Genomic DNA, 24,565 nt, shown 5'->3' on the forward strand with positions numbered 1-24,565 from the left:
TAATGAGGCGTGGAAATGTTATCAGTGACAGGACTAATTATTTCCTCCGCTTCGTTAGACGCAGCACTAATCCTGTTAGCAAGGAGGAAGAGGAGGAAGAGGAGGAAGAGGAGGAAGAGGAGGAGGAGGAGGAAGAGGAGGGAACAGAGACAAAAAGGGGAAGAAATGTGAAAGGGTGCAAGAGAGTGAGACAGGAAAGGGTGGATGGAAGAACGGATTCATGATAAAGTAGAGAAAATAATAGAAAACGAAGCTCTGACATCTACTGGATGGAGGGATGAAGAAAGATGGAGAGATCAATGGAGATGGTTGGATGGAAGATGGATGAATATATGGAGAAAGGTAGAGAGGTGGAGGGAAAAGGGAGGGATGGAAGAAGAAAGAAGGAAAGAGGAGAAAAGTCTCTCCTCCTTCCTTCATTCGTTTGTTTTCCAACGAGTGAAGCAGGAAGTTGTTAGCGTAGCCACGGCGACGCTTCCTGTTCTCCTGATTAGTCTGAAATCTGCATTTTTTATTTCCTCCTCTTCATGTTTTCTTCTCAAATCTCGTTCCTTCTGATCTTTGAGCTTTATGGAGACAAATTGGGTGTTAGGAGTGTCGCTGTGTCGAGCTGCTGCTGTGTGACACACACACACACACACACACACACATTAAAGAGTGTGTGTGTGTGTTTTAACTTGTAAGGTCAGAGAGGTCACGGCGTTCTGCGATCAAAAGAGAACTAAATAAGAGAAAGACGTGTATTCGTTGCCTCCGGCCTTTTCTCCGTCTGAACATGTAGCAACACGACATGTAGCATGTAGCATGTAGCTGGAATGTAAATTTGTCCTCAGAAGCGTGAGCTGAACTGGCTGAACTCGGAGCCAAGCTGCCCGTTAGATTTGGATATTTCTTGTGTGAAGGGGGCAGCGGGACCCTCAGGGCAGAGAGGTGGAAAGGTCACGGAGGCTTTAAAAAATCAAGAGGCTTTATTTTCTTGGAAACAAGGATGTACTCATTGAATTTCACGGCGATCTGTTAATTAGATTATGAGATTTCTTGTCTGGTAAAACAATAAAAAGACATGTTTGCCCTCAGGGTGGAGTTGAAGAAAGGTCACGGAGTCTCCGGAGTAAGAGGGGCTTAAAAAGGATTCATAAAAATGAGCTGAGCTTTCTAAATTTCACAGCAAACTGACCGTTAGATTTTACCAGCGGAAAAGTCCTGATGGTGGAAAAGCACAGACTGTCAAGGTTTGTGTAATTGTCGCAGTAATTGACTCTATGGAGTGATCAACATTGAACGTTGTGTGGGGAAAAAAACAAGCGAGAAAGTCCTCTAACGGCAGCTGGTTGATGAGTCAAACAATCTCAAGACTTTCACCCAGAAAACCGCTGCTCGCGTGAAAACGAAAAGTAAATGTTGGTTCAACGCTTCCTACATAACGTCGTTACGCGCGTTGCATAAGAAATGTAAGTTATTGCTTTACTCTATAGGTCGCGTTGTTGCGTGGCATTGTTGAGTGGCGTTGTTTGCGTGGCGTTGTTGCATAGCGTTGTTTGCGTGGCGTTGTTGCGTGGCGTTGTTTGCGTGGCGTTGTTGCGTCACGTTGTTTGCGTCACGTTGTTTGCGTCACGTTGTTTGCGTCACGTTGTTGCGTCACGTTGTTGCGTCACGTTGTTGCGTCACGTGTTTGCGTCACGTTGTTTGCGTCACGTTGTTTGCGTCACGTTGTTGCGTTGTTGCGCTGCGTTGTTTTGTTACCTTGTTTTGTTACCTTGTTGCGTTACGCTGTTGCGTTACGCTGTTGCGTCACGTTGTTGCGTCACGTTGTTGCGTCACGTTATTTGCGTCACGTTGTTTGCGTCACGTTGTTTGCGTCACGTTGTTGCGTCACGTTGTTGCGTCACGTTGTTGCGTCACGTTGTTGCGTCACGTTGTTGCGTCACGTTGTTTGCGTCACGTTGTTTGCGTCACGTTGTTGCGTTGTTGCGCTGCGTTGTTTTGTTACCTTGTTTTGTTACCTTGTTTTGTTACCTTGTTTTGTTACCTTGTTGCGTGGCGTTGTTTGCGTCACGTTGTTGCGTTGTTGCGTTGTTGCGCTGCGTTGTTGCGCTGCGTTGTTTTGTTACCTTGTTTTGTTACCTTGTTGCGTTACGCTGTTGCGTTACGTTGCTACACCTCGTAAACAGCTTTTTCTAATCACTCATGAGGATATTCAGGATAGAAATTCACTCGATCGACTTATTAGAAGTGTTTTTTTTATCCTGTCGTGATAAAATAGATCGTCCCATCCCTAATTGTATTGTTTGTTGTAACGTTTAGTGTTATTTGCTCTCTCTGATCTCGTTGACAGAGCTTCTCGGTGTGGTCTCCACAGCATTGTTTCTACCTTTAACACGTTATTTCCTCTCTAATCTCTCCTGTTTCTCATCTCTGAAACATTTTGAGCGAACAATTTGCTTTTTCTTTCTCTCCAGCCTGTTTACTGAACGACTGATCCGAGCTGATGTGTGAGTGTCAGCGAGGGATCAGCTGTGTGTGTGTGTGTGTTCATGTGTGTGTGTGTGTGTGCACTTGGAACTGTCTTTGGCAGCATCTTCTGTTTGCTTGTGTGTGTGTGTGTTATGTGTATGTCATGTGTGTGTTATGTGTGTCCGGTGCCTTATCTCTCCCAGTCGCAGGCTGTGGAGCCCCGCGGAACATTCCACCAGCTCTGAACACACCGCCAGCTGGCACGCGCACACACACACACACACTCACACACACACACACACACACACACACACACACACACACACACACACACACACACACACACACACACACAGGTCCACAGTAGCCTCACACAACCCTGCTTTTGGCCCTCACACATCTGAGGATACACCCGAGGCAGCCGGCAGGAAAGAAGACGGAGAGAGAGAATGAGGGCAGAGAAGAAGAAGAAGACAGAAGGCTGGAGACGCAGAGAAGAAAAACACAGAAGAAGAAATGAGATTGAAACAAAAAGAAGACATAGATGGAGAGAAACGCGAGGAGGAAGGAGAGGAAGAGTTTCAAACCATCTCCATCTTCACAAACACTCTCATGTGTGTCTGATCAAAGCCGCCGTACACTCCTTTAAAAGGTGACCTCTGACCTCCACTACTGCCACCTCCAGACAGCAGAGTGTGTGTGTGTGTGTGTGTGTGTGTGGCAGGAGGAGGTGGAGGCAGCAGTGGGTGGTGGAGTCTGAAGCAGACTGTGTTTGTTGTTAGGAGAAGAAGAAAGGAGCGACGGGGGGGAGGATGATGAAGAGGATGAGGAAGGAGATGAGAACAGAGAGGGTAAAAACAAAAAGTGGAAGAAGGAGAAAGAGAAAGAGGCAATTAAGAACGAGTGAATACGAGGAAGAGAGGAAGGAAACAAAGAGAGGACAGGAGGAAGAGGAGAAATTAAGAGAGGGGGATGAAAAGAAGAAGGAGGAAGAAATAAAGGATGGGGGAGGAGATGAGAGAGAGGGAGGAAGGTGATGAGGTGACCGAGGAAGGACAAGAGAAGAGGAGGAAAGAGGAAGAACAGAGGGGAAAAATAGAGGGAAGAGAATGAAAAGCAGAAGGAAGAGAGGGAGGAGGATTAAATAAAGAAGGAGGTTAAAGAGGACAAGGAGACAAAGAAAAGAAGTTAAAAGAGACAGCAAGATGAAAACGAAGGTGAGGAAGAAGAATGAATAATGGACAGAAGAGAAAGAGGAGAAGAAGAAGAAGAGAGGGGGTAAAAGAGAATGGGAGGAGAAAAAGAAAGAGCATGAAGGAGTAGTGGGAGGAGGAGGAGGAGGAGGAAGTGCCCTCCAGGAGGTGTTGGAGGTGGAGGAGGTCTGCCTGCAGGCTGTATGTTCAGCTTTACTTCATGAAGGTTGTTTTGGGCTCAATGAGACGCCGTGCTGAGTCAGGTGTGTGTGTGTGTGTGTGTGTGTGTGTGTGTGTGTGTGTGTGTGTGTGTGTGTGTGTGTGTGTGAGTGTGTGTGAGTGTGTGTGGAGACATGTTTGTTTTTCTGCTGCATCATTCCATCAAAGTTGGAATCTTTAGTAAAAAAATCTGTTTTTCTCGGATGTTTGAGCTTCTCTGAGCAGAACGATGTTGAATCTCACTTTAACTCAACGCAGGTTCTTTGTAGCTCTACCAGCTGGAATTCATTTATAACGTGTCAAACGTTCTAAATAAACTTCTGTTTGTGTTTTAGGCAACAAAACTACGTTGTTCGGTTTTGAAAAAGTTGGCGCTTTGGGTTAAAAATCAAAAGTTACGTGATCAATAAATCAACATTCGCTTCTCGTTTGACACGGTGACAAAAAACAGCAGCGTCCTGGAGGAAAGAGCCTTTGTAGCTATTTGACCTCAAACGTTGAATTATCGGTCACGGAACTTTCATACTTAAGTAACGTCACTTCTGTAGGAATTGTAACCTAAACGAAGAGCTTTTCCTAAACATAACAGATACTTTTTAAATATTTTCCTAAACCCAACTCAGTACTTTACGACCTTTTCCTGAACATAACGAAGTAGTTTCCTGTGAAGATGGAAGTTTATTTTGAAAAGATTTATGTAACAAGCAGAAATTTACACGTTAGAATTTTTGTAGGAAAACGCACGAAAGATATAAGAACCGATGTTTGAGGAAACGTCGTCTGTAGTTATTTGAACCCATTGTTACGTTTGTACTTAAGACCAGTTCTGTTATTAACAGCTTTCATCTTTTATAAGAGAATAGAGAGACCAGGTTTAGACCAGAGAATAGAGAGACCAGGTTTAGACCAGAGAATAGAGAGACCAGGTTTAGACCAGAGAATAGAGAGACCAGGTTTAGACCAGAGAATAGAGAGACCAGGTTTAGACCAGAGAATAGAGAGACCAGGTTTAGACCAGAGAATAGAGAGACCAGGTTTAGACCAGAGAATAGAGAGACCAGGTTTAGACCAGAGAATAGAGAGACCAGGTTTAGACCAGAGAATAGAGAGACCAGGTTTAGACCAGAGAATAGAGACCAGGTTTAGACCAGAGAATAGAGAGACCAGGTTTAGACCAGAGAATAGAGACCAGGTTTAGACCAGAGAATAGAGAGACCAGGTTTAGACCAGAGAATAGAGAGACCAGGTTTAGACCAGAGAATAGGGAGACCAGGTTTAGACCAGAGAATAGAGAGACCAGGTTTAGACCAGAGAATAGAGAGACCAGGTTTAGACCAGAGAATAGAGAGACCAGGTTTAGACCAGAGAATAGAGAGACCAGGTTTAGACCAGAGAATACAGAGACCAGGTTTAGACCAGAGAATAGAGAGACCAGGTTTAGACCAGAGAATAGAGAGACCAGGTTTAGACCAGAGAATAGAGAGACCAGGTTTAGACCAGAGAATAGAGAGACCAGGTTTAGACCAGAGAATAGAGAGACCAGGTTTAGACCAGAGAATAGAGACCATAAGCTACAACAAAAGACAGGAAACCTAATCACTTAACAATAATCTGGTCCAAACGTGTGGTTGACCCGGTGACCTCGTGGTCTCGCTCAGATCTCCGTCTCCACATAAACCCGTCTCAACATGTCCGCACGGCTGCTGTCACCACGTCTTAAACTTTCCCCGACACCTGCCGCGTTATCCGAGAAGTCACTTCTGGAGCAGCGTTTTGTGGGAAATGGAGTCACTGGTTGGCGTGTTGACAAGGCGGCGTCGCCCTTTGCCCCGATCGCGGAGCGAGACGTTCACCGCAGCGGACGCGTCGGAACTCGCTGACCTGGTTTAATACTCGGAGGAACAACACCAGGAACACCAGGCTTCATTAGAAAAACGATTTAAGACGAACAGAGAGCTCGATGTTTACAGACGAAGACGTTGCGAACCAAAGACGTGTTTTCAGCTGCAGGGCTCCAACATGCCGTCTGTCATCAGCTGTGTTTCCAATGTGAGACCCACCACAACACACACACACACACACACACACAGACACACACACACACACACCTTCCTCCTTCACGTCTCATTTAACAAAGTGGAGCAGCTTCAGAGTTTCCAGCGTCAGACGATGACGGAGACGCCCGCTGTTTGTTTTTAGAGTCTGAAGCTCATCAACACACCTGCAGCCTCCACAGGAAGAAACCTCACAGGTCTCACTCTCTCACTCCATCACTCTCTCACTCCATCACTCCATCACTCTCTCACTCTCTCACTCAGTCACTCAGTTTGAAACACTTTGACGTTTTCCTCTGTGAACTGAGTTCAGTGGGAACAAATACTTCAGAGATAAAGTCCTTTTGTTTTCTTTAAACATACAAATACACAGAAAAGATCAGATTCTTATCACATCTAAATACAGTTATTATAATGTTAAAATGTATTTTATTTACATAAATGTGCTACATGTTCAAACGGAGATTTTCAATATCGAGGTCCTTCCAGGAGGCTTTAATTAATTAAAATCCGTACTTTATTTTGAAGGACGACGGTCAGAGTTTTTCCTTTGTTGACATTTGGAATTATTTCAAACTTTCCAAAGACATAAATTCTACGTTAAAATTCATAAAAACAATTTAAACTGTGAACTTCTTGAAAGAAAACGGTCAAAATATTTAAATAAAATAAAACGGCGGTTTCTTTAACACTGAACAAGAAGAGAAAAACAAAATATCCAACATTCTCCTCTTTTATAGTTCAACCAGTGTGTGTGTGTGTGTGTGTGTGTGTGTGTGTGTGTGTGTGACCGTTTAACCATCGCTGCCCCGAAGGCTAAAACAACAACAACAAAGAAGACAACAAAATGGTCGCCACATATCTTCAATAAAACACTCTCCAGCCTGGAAGCCACTTTGAAATCCTCCTCCTCCTCCTCCTCCTCCTCCTCCTCTTCATCCTCCTCCTCCTCTTCATCCTCCTCATCCCTGAACATCAGACAGAAAAACCAAACAAGCTCCAGAGGGAAGAACCCACTGAGTAACATCCTCTCTTCTTCTTCTTCTTCTTCTTCTTCTTCTTCTTCTTCTTCTTCTTCTTCTTCTTCTTCTTCTGCTTTTTATTTATTTTTTTAAACAAAAAGACGCATTTCTTGTCCTCGGTCTCGTGTCTCTGCTGGATCACAACGATGCATTTATATTTGACAAGTGGCATCAATAAGTCAGCAGGCGTGTAGATAGAAATGTCCTCACACCTTCAGTACATCGCTGTTCAGCAGGGAGTGTGTGTGTGTGTGTGTGTGTGTGTGTATAGCTCTTCTCTGTATATATTTTATTCATATTCAACTCTAACGCAACATGCAGGTAGACTCTCACCGAGCGTAGCTTTACTTTACTTTACTTTACTTTATTTTTAGCACAAGTAGAGTTCCATGTGCACTCAGTTTTAATTTCTTTAACAAAAACTTTGACAATATTTTACAATTAACACTTGAAATGATGAAGTCACAGAGATAAAAGTAAAGTAAATAACAATACTTTGGTGTTTCATTTTTACTTAACATTTCACTGAACAAAATGTGCCCAAAAACTGTCAAAGAGGAAGATCTTGAGTAAATAATAACAAGAATAAATATGAAACAAAATGTAAATCATACCCTCTGAACTGAAAGTAAATCTGGTTTGAATTGAACTCAATCTATATCTGAGGAGGAAACCATGAAGTGCATCTTTGGATGGACGGGAAAAAATACCATCGACTCTTTCAGCCCATAAAGAATTGATGAACCGTTACTGATTGGTTTGAGTTACACTCAAACATTTTGCTCCCGATATACACAATCCCAACAACGAAGGATGAGTTACCGCTCAGTACGACTCACTTTCACTTTCACTTTCACTTTCACTCGTCTGGAGTTTTAAAACTGTCGTCTTTGTCATGTAAAGAAAATAACAAAAGCTTATTTTTATAGAACTGAATCGTCATTTGCACACACAAAAGATGCAATAATACATTTTACATTAAAAGGGATATTCCTTCACCTCCACGGCCCGAAGCCGTATTCCTATCACACAGCTGTGGTTACTATGATTAATAGTATTATTATAAACTATATTATGCTCCAGTTAATTTCCAGTGTGATTCTAATGAATATCTATTGAAGTGTCATTGGCAGTATGTGTGTAAAATGTATTAATATTCTAATAAATATCATCCAGCTGTTACATCTCCATCACTCCCTAAACTCACATCACAACACCAGCAACAAATCAAGGAAAAAGTGCATCTAGCAAAATAACAAATTAAGAATACAATGAAACATGCCAATATAAACAAACACACACACACACACACACACACACACACACACACACACACACACACACACACACACACACACACACACACACACACACACACAGTTTACCACAGATCTGGAGAAAACATCAGTTTCCTATACGATGCTCCTTTGACGTAGAATAATTAAAAACCTAAAAACATTCATTTCCGTTGATGAACTCGTACAGAATGTGGTCGTTGTTTTTCTTGTGAAGCCGCAGTATTAAACAGCTGCTCTTCTGTTTTACTGTATAATATGTTGTACACGTTGTATTTTATTGTGTTTGTGATTTTTGTTTGGCTGCTATCTTGACCAGGTCTCTCTTTTAAAACAAACTTAAAATCCCAAAGGGACTTCCTGGTTAAATGAAGATAAAATAAAAAATTAATAAATGTAAACAAAAACTAAAAAGAGTCGAGACAATACCTTTGTTGAACACACAAAACAGGGTATAGACAGACACACACGCACATATCAGCTAGGTGTTGGCAGACTGGTGGCTGGACCGATGGGCACGATGACACACACACACACACACACACACACACACACACACACACACACACAGTGGACCCTCAGGGTGTGAGAGAGAAAGCGGCGGCCGTCCTGTCAGAGCTGATTTGAGGCCACGGTGTCGCAAATACAGAACCTGCTTCATATTGGATTACCAGGAAGAAGTGTGTGTGTGTGTGTGTGTGTTTGAGTGTGTGTGTGTGTGTGTGTGTGTGTTTGAGTGTGTGTGTGTGTGTATGTGTGTGTGTGAGTGGACATCTACACTTTTGTTGTCCCTAAAGCGCTGTGTGACTCCCAAATAAAGTTTAGTCCTTTAATGTTACTGCGATTTGTGTATGTCTGTGTATGTGTGTGTGTGTGTAGGTGTGTGTGACTGTGTGTGTGTGTGTGTGTGTGTGTGTGTGTGTGTTGCTCAGGTTCATTGTCATGTTACATTTACCTCTGCATTTGTGTTTTAACTCGGTGGAGTTTCACTTGTCAGGCCAGTGGGTCATGTATGTATGTGTGTGTGTGTGTGTGTCTCGTCCTTCTATCTTTGTGAGGACCAGTTCATTTTCACACTGTGTGAGGACGCGTTTGGAAAGAGTTTGTTTAAAGCCGGGACACACTATGTCAGTCAATCCCAAGGACTTAGTTGGAGATTTTACACGTGTTCAATCAAGTTCTTCCATATACTTGTATTGAATCTTTATAGCTGCAGTACGCCTTTGAGCCACAAGAGGCAGCCTGAATGTTCGTATTGTTCTGGTAATTCATCACAGTCTCACGGCAGTTCATGAAATAGTTATAAAATGCAATCTATTGGTTTTTGTGTAAAGGAACATCATGCCAACTTCAGGAAACAAAACCAACGTCAAGTTTAAACTTAGAGAAAGTCGTAAACAAAAGTCGTAAACACTCTGAATGATGCACATGTATCATCGTTTAGGTATTCTTCCATTACAAAAACAGACTTACTTCACTTCAATTTACAGTGTGTGTGTGTGTGTGTGTGAATGTGTCCAAGTGTTGAAGGAGGCATATGGGTCAGGTACCCTGGGACCACTGTGTGACAGCTGGCAATGTGTGTGTGTGTGTGTGTGTGTGGCAGATGGACTGGTCAGACTGGAACATCAGAAGCAGATCTTCTGGTGTGACCACCATGATAGACACACACACACACACACACACGTTAGTGTAACCCACAAGTTCAGTTGTAGGTGACCTGTCGATTCAACGGTTCATAAAAAGGCGTAAACAGAAGATGTTCACCGTATTTATGTTTTTAATAATCAAATTTGAATGTATTATCTACTGAAATATATTTCATGGCAGGTTAAGAACACGGATAAAAATGTGTAAAAGTATATTTAAAAAGACCAAAAGGTTGAATGTCTCCGTCAAACCAGTTTACATCCATGTCAGTGGTTTTTTCACCACCAAAATCTCATCAGTTTATCACTGAATCCAAGTGGATGTTTGTGCCCAATTTGCAGAAATGGTATTTGGTAATAGAGAACAAATACAATAAAGGATACTTTAGGAAATGTATTTAGCCTTCAAACTGTCGCTTGATACACCTGTTCAACCTCCAGGTAAACTCTCTCTGCTAAACGCTAAAGATACACGTGTAATAAAACCTCCTGCTAATCCACGAATGTGTTTGCTAAACATTTTTATTGTCGGTATAATAAAGAGAGAAAACTTTTCATTCCTGCTGCTCTGAATCATCGGCGACGAGGCACAGCGGGAAGGAATTTAATGTAAAGAATGATGGGGGGGGGGGGGGGGACAGGAAGTTCAGAGTAATATTTGCTTAGAGTCGCACAAAATTCCTGCTTTTACTGCTGGAAACGAAACTGCCTCCAGAAAATGGTGAATGTCCACAATATCTTCTCTCCGACGGCTTAGCGAGAGGTGATAAGCAGCAAGTAAGAAACGTGTGTGTGTGTGTGTGTGTGAGAGTGTGTGTGAAGCCGTTATTAAAACCCTTCTTCCCACTGAAGCACACATACAGAACTGCTGCTTCCTGTCTGACAGACAGAATCGAGTCTGTTCTTCCCAAAGAAGAACTTAAACGTCTAATTAACAACATTTACATACATTGAAGCAGTTTTTTGATCCATGTGATGGAGGATGAAATATTTTCATGGCAATCTGACTGCAACGTAAACTCATCCGGCTAATCTCTTTTAAATCACTTCTTCAGACCCACTTTTACAGACTGGCTTTAATGGGATGTCGTCTTTTTACTGCTTTATTTTATTATCATTTTATTTTTAAATTTACTGAATATATCTTTGTTTCTTAGTTCTTATCGTATCGATTGATTTATCTACTGTATTATCAGGGTTTAACTCTTATCTTAGTGTGTTTTGCTATATTTGGGCCTTTGCTTTCTGTTTTATTGGTTTGCTTTGTCCGTTTTTAAAAGGTGCTCGTTAAATAAAAGTTATTATTAATTATCGATAAATGCAAGACTTTCACCCTGGAGACCTGCGATTATGTCCCATTTGAAACCAAATATATTTTGAAGGTATGTCAGTGACGATGGTGACGTTTTTTCCATACTTATGTTACGTTGTTTATGTATATATTTTACTTAGTTGGCGTTCTTATTTGAAGCCCAACCATGATGTTTTTTCTTCAACCTAACGAAGCGATTTTGTTGCATAAACCAAACTGAAAATGTTACCGTTTGTTGGCTAAATATAACCGCGACATGGCGTTAAATGAAATATCTTAAAATGTGTATCATGACACGCAGAATGTTCCTAAAAGTGGCGTTCTATTGAAACGCATTTCCATGACATCATCATGCATAAAGACAGACATCATGTGTTGATATTAAGCTTTTATAACACGTTACAGCACTCGGGAAACATTATTGTATCAAATCATTTTGTATTATTCATATTGTCTTATTTCACTAAATTGTGTTCAATGCATTGAACTGTGTTCAACACACTCATCCACTACAAGCAGCAGTATAGTGTCTTTAAATTACCAGTAATTAATTGTGAAAACATTATATTTAGTCATTCGCCTCTTTCAGCAACAGCCACTGTTTTATGCTAACTAATAACTAAAACCAACAAATAATCATTTTAAATCGATCATGACTCCACGTCTCAGTTCGAAAGTAGATCGTTGAAAGTATTTTTTAGTTTTCTTCAACATTTGTCAAATAAAGTTCAGCACTAAATTATTAATTTGTCTCAGATGGCTTTTAAATTGAAGTGATTCTTAAGCTCGACTCCAAAACATTGTAGAAACTTCAGCAAAGTTCAAGTGATCTCTCTTCAAGGATGAGCAGACATGCATGTGGTATATTAATAATTACAGTATATATGAAGTGCATTTTAAGCATCAAGAGTTCTAAGCAAAGTGTAAAGGTTCCCAGTGGCCCAGGGAGGTGGAGGTGGAGGTGGTGGTGGTGGTGGTGGTGGTGGTGGTGGTGGGAGGGGTATTCTGGAGGACAGGGATCACCGTGTCCCCCCCGACTCCGGCCGCTGATCCCCCTGAAGACACGAGTTCAGAGCAGAAAGCTCCAGAGAGGAATTTCTTTAAAAATCGGCTCCACGACCTTGACTGGAAGCGAAAGCAGAGAGAGCCGCGAGCGTCGCTTCATCTCTCCGTCTGTCCGACGTTCTCCTCCGGGGGGGGGGGGGAGGAATCAGAGCCCGAGGGAGAGGAGGAGGAGGAAGATAGAAGAGGAGGAGTGTCACGGTTGGAGATTGACAGGCGTTTGGGTTTGTTAACGTGATTCTCCACGCTGCAGGGATGAGTGAAGGTCATAAACTGCTGCCGGATAAAACTGACACATCGCCGCTCTCATAAAAAAAAAAACCTCCCGATAGAAGTTCTTCTTTTGTTCTCGACTGTAAGCGTCTCTCGTCACTTCTGAGACGACTGTCATCCTCAGACCTTTGAACGTTAACAGAAGGGAATCCTCCACATCCAACCAAAGAGACAGTAAAAGTCCTTTTTAGAAAAAGTAGGAGACCTTGTTGCGTCCGTCGGACTCAAACAAAGTTTAATTTGACAGAAATGTTTGATACTCGTCATCACGATCCTTCACTTCCTGAACAAGTCCTCCGACCCGTACGACCGCATTTTGTCGTAGTTTGCCGTTTTAAACTCGTGGTTAACATTGTGAGACGACGATTTACACAACGGAGCTACGTGGTTTACGTTTAAGCAATAAAAAGCTACTTGGCTAGGTTTAAGTTTAGGTTTAATAAGTACGTCTGTGACTCAACTTGACGGAACTATTTAACGTTACGTTAAAATAACTCGTCGCCCGACTTCCCCCGCTGCTCCGGTCACAAGTACTACGGCCTCCAGAGATCGTAAATAATATGAACTAAGATATTGGTCATAATATGCTGTTTTGCACAATTGTCTCATGAGGACTACATCACCACTTCTGATACAGTCTGTATTCAACCCCCGGTTTTCTACTGCAGCAGCTGAAGACAGAGGAGAGGCTGGAAAAATGTAAATAGTTCAATATTTATAACACGTAGAGACTCTATTTTATTTAAAACATTGGTAACACTTGTGTGCACTTGATAACATGTTGGATATGTAGATTCCAGTGTTTATTATCACTGAAACTCAACATGCATTCTTTCTGTTTTAAGATTGACGGCATTCTAACTGTGTTGTTCTGCACTGAAGACGTGTTCTAGTTCTCTCTAGTCATGATGGCTCTGCTTCATAGAGGAGCAGGACTTTTATTTTGAAGAGAAAATCAAAGACGCACAGAGAGAAAAATGTGACAAGAGCAAAAAACATCTTTGTGGTTCAGAGAGACGTTACAATAGAAGAGAGGCACCTTAATAAAAACATGAAGATAAAAGGTCAACCAGCATCTCATCTACTCAGCTGTAAGAGAACAGCAGCAGCAGAGTGTGATGGGAGACAATTAGCGAGGACACGTCAACACACACATGAACAGACACCATGATGTGCAACAGCCCTGAGGGTGTGTGTGTGTGTGTGAGTGTGTTCGGGGGGAGGGGAGCACGCAGGAAACAGATGTGCAACATCTCTCACATACATGTTCACAAACACAGCTGAGGTTTCTGTTTGTCGCTGATTGGATGTCAGCAGGACGACGCTTTGTGGTTTTTCAGAAGCAAACGTGACGGGAGAGAGAGAGAGAGAGACAGAGAGAGACAGAGAGAGAGAGAGAGAGAGAGAGAGAGAGAGAGACAGAGAGAGAGAGAGAGAGAGAGAGAGAGAGAGAGAGAGAGAGAGAGAGACAGAGAGAGAGAGAGAGAGAGAGAGAGACAGAGAGAGAGAGAGAGAGAGAGAGAGTTTGTATTATCAGTGTCGGTGAAGAACAGCTCGACTAAACAGAGAGAAAAGACGTCTCTCTTCACTTCTTTTATTTCATCCCTCGTTCACACACTGAAGAAGTGGCGTCACCATCAGAGTGCTCAGTCCTGTGTTCTCAAAGGGAAACAAATATATACAAACACACGTACTTAGAAATATCACCACAACCAGCCGCTCACACAATGACTGCAGCGTCAGAGTCTAAATGCACCGACGAGATCGATCGATTTCTTTATTTTTTGTCGTTCACATAACGTGCAGAACCCTCATGTGTTCACAAGACATCATTGGATTACTAAACTACAGGCTACATCACCGCTCTCAGTCTTCATCACTATATTCTGACTTCTCTCTCAGAACTGGCAAATAAAAGCTGCTGCAAGAAATAAAGAAACTTAAGTTTTTCTTTAACAGAAACAAAGTTGCTGCACTGGTGCGTTGTTTCAGGCACAAGATGCAAATATGAAACACGGACCAGTTTAACGCACAAGATGGGATTCAACAAGCCTGGAAGTCATTCCTTTAACTTCATGAAGTCGTCATCGAGGAACGTTTGACGCTGCGCTTCATTGAGGCGGGTTCAACCCTCTGAGGTCAGAGGTCAAAACACGGGAGCTTCAGGACGGAAACAGCTGAGAGAGATGGACACACACACACACACACACACACACACACACGCACACACCGGCCGCAGCCTTGATCATCGCTTTGCTCTACTCTGGGTATCACAGGAGACTCTAATATGAGAGTGTGTGTGTGTGTGTGTGTGTGTGTGTGTGTGTGTGTGTGATCTGATGTCTGCTCCAGACTTTCATTAATTAACAGATCAAGGCTTCTCAAGAACTGACACTCGGCTCTCTCTGTGTGTGTGTGTGTGTGTGTGTGTGTGTGTGTGTGTGTGTGTGTGTGCGTGTTAGGGAGACAGCATAAGTTAGTGTGCACGTGTGTTTAATCTTCAGTAAAACTGTGTGTGGCAGAGAATACTTTCATCAGCACAGCAGGTAAGAAGTCTGTGTGTGTGTGTGTGTGTGTGTGTGTGTGTGTGTGTGTGTGTGTGTGTGTGTGTGTGTGTGTGTGTGTGTGTGTGTGTGTGTGTGTGTTTCCAGGTGGTTTCATACGGATCATGACACCTCACTACTTAGTGTCGCGTCTCTGTTTCATCATTCATCCCTCAGTAGGAGGTTAACGTGCCGTAAAACACCAACATTATTGAAGAAATGTGAGGTGGAAAAGCTGCGGTGACGTAAAAGCAAAATGTGACAAAACATGCAATAAAAACAGACTTAACCCCGAATCAATCACGACACAAAACGTCTTTTAGTTGTGTAATGTCATTGATGAACTAACTCCTAATATTACAGTAGTGGATGGAAACGCACACAAATTATTATGTTCTTTGAAATTTTGGTCAAGACTTTTGCTCTACATTTTGATGGAAACCGATTGTCGCCTGAATCCGCTGTAGAGTCTACGACTATAACCGGTTATAGTCTACGATATAACCGGTTATAGACTATAACCGGTTATAGACTATAACCGGTTATAGTCTACGATATAACCGGTTATAGACTACGTAGTCTACGTAGTTATAGTCTACGACTATAACCGGTTATAGACTATAACCGGTTATAGTCTACGATATAACCGGTTATAGACTACGTAGTCTACGTAGTTATAGTCTACGATATAACCGGTTATAGACTATAACCGGTTATAGTCTACGATATAACCGGTTATAGACTACGTAGTCTACGTAGTCTATAACCGGTTATAGACTACGTAGTCTACGTAGTTATAGTCTACGATATAACCGGTTATAGACTACGTAGTCTACGTAGTTATAGTCTACGACTATAACCGGTTCCCTACACGCTGCTCATCATTTGGTCCTAAATGTACTTTGTGACTTTTTTACCGACTGAAAAAAGATACGAGACGTCGGCAGAACTTCAGTCGAGCCGCTGCACCGATTAAACAAACGTATTTATTTGCTTTCTTTCAACAGATGAAAGCGATTAAAAAAAAGATAAAACTCATTAATTCGTGAGCTTTTGAGGCGTATTTCTGGACTTTAGTCAGGCTACCTCTCAGATTTGTAACACTTTTTAGAAAAATGGATCATCTGGTGAGCTAAAGTGTTTCAGACGTCTACATCTTAGACGCGTTGCAGTGAAATATAATCATTCATAAAGCTGTTTGTTAGGGAGTCTAGATGATGAGCGCTGATACAAAACAAAAATAAACAAATATTCAACTATTAAATCCACAGAAATCGCTCCTCGCTGTTATGCACGTAGCACGTTACAGCGTCGCTGCACTGAAGTGCGTGTTGATGGCTGCAGCCGGGATGACCTTGTCCTACTTGGTGAGTGGTCTCGCCCGAGGCTTCAGCTGATTGGCTGTCGATAAGCTATTAGTTCAGCAGATACAGAAACGGGGGGTGGGGGGGGGGGGGGGTAAGAGTTTACAGATCTAACATTATTTGCTTTCTTTCATACTGTAAAATGTAAAGACTGGCATAAAGACTGGAAGCGGGGGGGGGGGGGGGGGCTAGCCTGGCCCTATAATAGCCAATACACCAACCACCACCTCTGAAGCTCACAGGTGAAGGCTGCACCACCTATGTTTGATCAATTTGTGGTTTTCGGGGCGTAGAGAGCAGTCTTTGTGCTAAGCTAAGCTAAACCTGTCCTGGACCAACCTGTCCTACAACCCGTCTATAATGAGTGTGTTTGTATTTGATAGCTTCTATCAACATAGCCGACAACAACTTTTTACGAACGGCACAGATAGCATGATTTCAGTGAGAACTGTGGCTGACGTATTCGTGCTAAGCTAAGCTAATCACATCCCGGACTCATCCCGTCTCATGTTCCACTGTAAACTGTTCCTTTAATTAACCTTGTGGTTCACCAGCTGACGTATCGCTATGAAAGATGTCCACATTTTAACGAGCTGCAGAGTGTGTTCGGGTCTAAAGCGTCGATGCTAAATTTGATGAATATGGAACATTATTTATGTGTTTATGATGCTGCTTTGTTGCCTTTCTAAAAAGGTCATTCTGGGGGGGGGGGGGGGGGGGCTTCAGTGAGTGGTCACAATAATTTATCCTGCAGCCAAACACACACACACACACACACACACACACACACACACACACACGCTGAAATACCAACAAATAAACATGCATACTGACAATGGTGTGATCAATGGATATGTGACACTGACAAACACACAATCACTGTGACGCACAGCAGCCTCGAGGACACGCAGTCCTGTGGTGTTCATTGTCTCACACACACACACACACACACACACACACACACACACACACACACACACACACACACACACACACACACACACACACACACACACACACACAAACACACACACATCGCTGTGGTGCGATGGCAGGTTGCTTCAGGCCTCGGGCTGAATCCAGAAATAAAGACAATAGAATAAACAGGAGGGAAAAACACTGTGTGTGTTTGTCACCTCGGGGCTGCCAAGCACAGAATATCTGTAGGACAGAATGACACACCAGAGCCATGTTTGTGTAATAACGTGCATCTGTGTGTGTGTGTGTGTGTGTGTGTGTGTGTGTACACCACAACAATAAATAATAGTTAGGAGCGAAGCTGTGGTTTAATGAGGGAACAGGCCCGTCGGTGGGCAGCCAGCTGCATTAATTTCAGCCCAACAGGAAAAAAAATGTCTCATTTAAATATGCAAATACACACATTCATTACAGTTAATGGGACAGTAAAGAATAAAAAAGACTCACAAGTCTGTCGGAGTCAGTTTGTCTCCTTTAAACACGTTCGTTTCACACGTGCAGTGATTTCTCTTTCTGTTTGTCAGGATGGTGTTTTATTAAATCCGACTCTCTTACTGGATGAGATCTGGGATCAGCTGATTCATGTTGACAGTTGCTACAACTAAAAAAAAAAAGAGATGAAGACGAAGATGTTGACTGAATGGATCCGACACACGGAGCTGTTAAGTTGATGAGCTTGAAATATTTATTGGATCTGCATGAAAGTTTAACTCGGAGGATCCTGAAGTGGACGTGACGCGACGGACTGGATCGGTTTAACACACACACGGCCCGCTGAGGCGCCGAGAGCTTTTTGTTTGTTCTCGTGAGCGGCGGCGCAGCGACGGCGCGCGGAGGTGTTCGTGTTCAACACGCTGTGAGTCGGGTTTGTTCTCCGAAACACCAGAGGACGAACAAACTAAATGAACCGCGAAGAATCAAGAAGACAACCAGTGTGACGCCATAAACCAACCTCCGTTCTGTTAAAGAGGAGCGGTTATTATCTCATATTCATGGAGACTTTAGTACCTTCATACAAACCCTGGAAACAAGTCAAGTATTACATGTGTTATAAAGAAACAAAGGCTGAATATCCTGTAAACTCCTGATTCTAAAGCTTCTAAAAACAGATTGACGGGTAAGTTAAGTTAATAATGTTTGTATCAATGAACTATTGGTGTCAAGACTCTCATAGGATACAACAAATAAAATAATTTAGAGGCGCACGACCAAGCAGCGAGTCCAGACTAAACTTCACAGAGTGGTACCTCTTTCTCCAACAACGTATCTTTGAGGTTTAAACTACTTGGTTGGGTTTAGGAAGAGATCGTGGTTTGGGGGTTAAAATAAGTACTTTTCACGTGTAAAATAACTACGTTTGTTACGTAACAAAAAGAAACTACGGTACAATAAGATTTTGTTTCAGACGGGACATGAACAGCGGTCTCCTGGGTGAAAGTCCTGTGTTTACGACACTAAAACGTGCCTCGATGTGTCGGGTTTTAAATGCTTTCTTACATTTTACTCTATTAATATAAATGTTTGTTTCTGTCTCATTGTGCTCATTGTTTTCACTTCAATTTAAAACACACGTACAGTTTAACTAGGAGGAGCAAACTAGAACACACTGCCTGAAGTCCTACACACACACACACACACACACACACACACACACACACACACACACACACACACACACACACACACACACACACACACACAAGAGGACAAACAGCAGATAGAGTGTGTGTGTGTGTGTGTGTGTTTCCTGTACATTTATTGAATGCCAAGGACTCAGTAGAGTCGCTGCCATCTTCAGTGATGGACGACCAACAGAGTGTGTGTGAGTGTGTGTGTGTGTGTGTGTGAGTGTGTGTGTGTGTGTGAGTGTGAGGTCACATGAGAACAATTTGTTATATGCAGGAGGTGAAGCGTGTGTGTGTGTGTGTGTGTGTGTGTGTGTGTGTGTATTTCCTTTATCGACACACTGCTGCTCAGTGTCTGGATCTCCTGCATCGACTGTGAGTCACTCGACCAAAGTCCACACGAATAAAAGCTCGTTACTGACGGAGGTGCAGACAGAATGTTCTTTATTCTACGTGTTTATGTTAATTAGCAAATATGCAAATCAGTGGCTTCGATATTGTCCTCGACCATCACAGGGAGAGCTCCGCCGACCACTGGGTCATTTTATTGTCTCTATATTTTATCATATGCACAACTATGTGATCTTTTATTTAAATATTATCTTTAATTGATTTAATAAAAGCTATTTTTTTATTCATTTTTCCTATAATTTTGCCTGTTTTATATCTAATTGAACTTAAAAGTTGAATGAGGCTTTACAGATAGTCAGAGGGGGACGTGATGCACAGAGATACATAATAAGTCCAAAACTACGGTTTATATTATTATTTAAAGCAACGATGGTCTGAGCACCTAGAACAAATATAATGAATATTAACAAAAGAGGAATGTTTTGAGGATGAGACGTAATTATATCGAGCAGAAGAAGACCTGATAGAAACCGCCAACACGTTCACAGAGAGCGAGAGACTCCGTCGACCAATCAGAGGCCGGCGTGCCGGAGCGCGACTTCCTCGTTCCAACGCATCAAAATCAACCGCGGCCACCGCAGACGAGAGACGGGTCGCCTCAATCAGCACGGCCGGTTTACAGCACGCTCTGCTCCGTGTCCACCAAATCACACACACACACACACACACACACACACACACACACACACACACACACACACACACACACACACACACACACACACACACACACACACACACACACACACACACACACACACACACACACACACAGCTTCCTGTCAGAGGCCTGTTCTGGGCTCCAGGTGAGCAAACACGACTAATTTCTGCAAATAAACAGCGTGGATGCAGATCGGTCGGACTGATTAGCCGGATCTCACCACAACGCCGAGCCGCCACCGTCCAGATGTGGGGTTTAGGCTGTTAGCTAAACATTTACTTTAGAGGGGGGGGGGGGGGGGGGGGGGGGGGGGTCATCCAGTCAAACTACTGCAGTGACACTGATTTACTTTCTTTCTGCTGGAGTCGGTCTGAAGCTTCAGAGCGTTCAGGAGCTAGTCCTCACTGACGGATGAGGATTCTGGGAGAGTTAAGTCGGGTTGTTTCAAACTCTTTCCTCTCCAGAGTTCTGCTTTTATTCATCGGGGGGTCGAGACATCCGTCCGTGGGACTTTTATCCTCCACCACGACTTCACACACTTTATTTTTTACATATATAAACTTCCAAGACTTTTCAAATGTTCACGACCAAACTCTCTGAAGTTTACACGTAAAAAATAAGAATAAAAGGAGCCGGACGTTCTACGCAGAGAACGACGTCACATCGAGTAACTCCACTGACCGTTAAAGCGTTTTTCTCAGTCAATCTAAAGCAATTCACTCTGTTCGACAGAACTTTGTGTTTATTTACTCTTCAGGGCCTGGAAGTTCCCATTTCCAGATTCCATGACTTTTCCAGGTTTTTCATGATTGAAATGGATGTTTTGAAGCATCGAGTTTGTCATTTTGGCCGTCGCCATCTTGTTTTTCTTGCAACCAGTGAACAGGAAGTGACCACATCTGGACTGAGGAGGAGTGACGTAGAGACGCCGTATACGTCTCTGGTAGAGACCTGTCAATCACTGTGTAGCCCCGCCCCTAAAGCATCCCCTGCTTTATGGTCTGTGTGACTCTAAATGGTCATGCCGTCCAGTAGCTCCGTATCACACTAGATTCTAAGCCCGCCCACTTTTCAGCAGCCCAATCAAAAGCGAGGGATTTTATTTAAATCTATTTTGTAACTGTACGCCGCTCAACTATTCTGTTTCTCCGGGACCCTTAAGGCTTGAGTACTGTGTTCCTGGAATTATTAAAATATTTAACCAGATTAATCAGGATGGTTGTTTAATCACTGTGTGATTATTTTGAAAGTTTAATGTGTGTGAAGTGAGTCAAGGTTTGTTTGCTCTGCTCACCTCACACACCAAACAGTCAATTCTGTTTGTCCTTTAACAACACACACACACCTCTCTATTTGAGTGTGTGTGTGTGTGTGGGTGAGAGAGAGGGACACACACACACACAGCGATGATGTGAGGAGTGCTGTAAGGAATGAATGAAAGAGTGGAAAGTAGCCGGTGACGGTTGAGGTCGATTCAAACTGCTGGAAACGAGCCAACACACACACACACACACACACAGACACACACACACACACACACACACACACACACACAGCACTTTGTCCTTAAAGGTAAATTCCACAATAAACTAAAATCACTGCTGAAACTAAAGAACAAACTCTTCTATAGATGAAACTTGACTCGACTGACTTTTGACCTCAACACGTGTGAACTATCAGATAAAACTGCTGAATTAGCAGAATATGAGCTTCATCCTGATATAAACTGTGGAGACGTGGAATGACCTTTATCCACCAAACCAGCTCGTGAAACATTGAGGAACACTGAAGATGAAGATGAAGCCTCACTCAGATGTTTTCTCATGATTCACTTGATGCTCTTGGGAGTCCTTCAGAGTTTGAGGTGAGAAGAATAATCTGTTTTTAAATACTGTGAACATAACAAATGTTTTGGTGTTTATGAATGAAACGTTTCTTGTTTTCCATTTATTTTCCAACCACAGCAGCCTCCAAACACCAGAGTTCTTCATCAAACTCAATCTCCAGGAGCCAAAAACAGCCAAAGTGAGCAGTGAACCATCACATCACTTCATCCGTGAACCCAACATGTTAAACATCAAACCAGGTCTCAGCAGGTAAACCAGGTCTCAGCAGGTAAACCAGGTCTCAGCAGGTAAACCAGGTCTCAGCAGGTAAACCAGGTCTCGTTTGCATTGACGCAGAACAGAAAAGAAACGGCTCTTCTTACCTCGCGGGTTGTGGATCTTCACCATCACCTCAGTGGGCTCCGGCAGGCCGCGCGCCAGGTACAAACGCCCCGAATCCCGCTCGATCTGGACCGGCGAGTCCGCCTCGGATATCACTTCGAACCACCGCTGCTCGAACTTTTGGTCCGGCACCGTGAACACCAGGTCCCCGACTCTGACGTGGTCCGGGACGGTCACGGTGTAGGTCAGCTCCTCGGTCAGAGCCCGGGGTCTCCGCCGCGGCAGCGCTCTGCTGGAGCGGCGGACGTTGACGCGTAGGAACACCGGCTCACCAACCAGCGCCACGTCTCCGCCGTCGCGCGCGTAAAGGCGCAGAGTCACCCGGCTGACACCCAGGAGGGACCCGATCAGCCTCACCTGTCCGGTTTGTGGGACCACGTGGAGCAGGTGAGACTCCGGTGACGCGTAAAAGGTGACGCGTCCGTTCCTCTCCGCGTCGCCGTCCTTCGCGTCAAAGCGGGCCAGCTCGGTACCGAGCAGCGTCAGCTCGTCCGCTTCGACCGTCTGGTTCCCGCAGGTGAACCGGGGGGCGTTGTCGTTCCTGTCCGACACTTCGACCTGGACGGCGGCCGGTCTCCTCAGACACCACGGCGGCAGCTCCACCGTCAGCTCGTACATTGCTATGAACTCCCGGTCCAGAGCTTTGGCGGAGACCAAACCCAGATGCCCCCGGTGGTGCCGGTCCCCGTGGTGGTGAATGAGGCTGAAATCCGATGCGTAATCCCCCATCAGGCTGGCATTAAGGTCCGCACCGGGGCAGCCGCTAGCTCCGACTGGTAGCAGCACCCCCTCCACCGGCGTCCCGGCCGGGGAGTTCTCCGCTATTTGTCCGTAGTAGTGCGCTGGATGTCCGGGCGGCGCGGACGGACACACCGGGGAGGCATGAAGCAGCAGCAGAGGGAGCAGGTGGAAGAGGAGGCGGTGCAGGAGAACCGGTCCGGTTGCAGCTTTGGTCATGTTTCCATCAAACCCGTTTCAGTTGGAGAAGACAGCAACAGGAGCAAAATAAAATGTGCAGGAAAGCTGCGTGATATATGAATAATATCTCTGATGAACTCCTAAATCCGTTTGGTGCGTGAAGAGAAGAGCGTTCAGTCCATCCAGTGATATTCCTCTCCAGTTCATTCAGAATTCAAAAAGACTTTTACGCACAAGTGAGAGAACAATACTAATTATCAGGCTTTTCTCCTCCGTTGCTGCTGATAAATAAATATATCAGTGATATTAAAATATCATATTTTTCTCAGCAGTTGAGTTCCAATATTTTTTGCAGCAACTTCCTCCAGCGTGTTCCGGAGCGACTCCACCGGAGGACGGATCAGACTGACGGGCACCGAGACACCCAGCAGACTCCATGTGGCTCCGCGAGCTCCGCCCACCGCGGAGGAGAGAGACCAATCACGTAGCAGGGACCGGGTCTGAGTGACAGGGTTTAAAGACCCGCCCACTGACATGCTGAGTCAGTTGATGGAGAGAGAAAGAGGGAAAGAGAGAAAGAATTATTTCTTTAAGAAAATGTTACACAGTTGTGACGTCTATGTATTTTATTAACTTTTTAAAGATTAAAATCTATTTAATGAATTAAATGTATTTATTTATTTGTTTGTACACATTTCTGTGTAGAGCTTTAATTATTCTAAATACAGTTTTTTTAGTTTTCTTTGCAAATAAAACCACAAAACAGAACACGTGGTCACTTCCTCCTGAGATGTAAAAATGAGTCCAATGAGCTCTGAAATTAAACAAAAATACCAATACACACACACACACACACACACACACACACACACACACACACACACGCACACAGCGTCAATGCCAATAAAAAAACCTCATTGAATTGAGAGAAAGACATTTTTATTTTGTGCCAGAGAGCGTGTCCCACTCATTAGCTCACGGCCGTCACTTTGCACTGCACGCGTAGCTGATGACGCCTTAGTTTGACACTAAGGTTAGCACTGTTAGCATCGTTAGCAACGAGCCACCAGCTTAGGAGTCGCCATGTTGAGAGCCGTTAAGAGGCAATCAAAAACGCTCCCAATCTCGTATTATGCACCTTTACATTTTGACACTAACCGGATGACAAAAGTCATTACATTAAATCGCCGGTCGTGTCCCGTTAAAACGAGTAACAAACGTTGATTTATTTGTCATGAAACACAACTCTCAATAGTTAGACATGAAAATAAAGATACATTACAGTGGAATCAATGACACAACAA

At 43.6% G+C, this 24,565-nt stretch overlaps 1 protein-coding gene across 1 annotated transcript in view; it reads right to left on the reverse strand.

Moving 5' to 3' along the window:
- Positions 1-23,300, reverse strand: part of LOC306699748 (neural-cadherin) — a gene marked incomplete at both ends in the record, with an annotated part of 101,322 nt that extends 78,022 nt beyond the window's left edge. Inside the window, 1 exon segment of the mRNA XM_079164467.1 lies at positions 22,325-23,300. Coding sequence (XP_079020593.1) covers positions 22,325-23,300 — 976 coding nt within the window.
- Between the last annotated feature and the right edge of the window lie 1,265 nt (positions 23,301-24,565).

Source organism: Pholis gunnellus (assembly GCF_910591455.1).
Source record: "Pholis gunnellus genome assembly, chromosome: 8".
Taxonomy (NCBI): domain Eukaryota; kingdom Metazoa; phylum Chordata; class Actinopteri; order Perciformes; family Pholidae; genus Pholis; species Pholis gunnellus.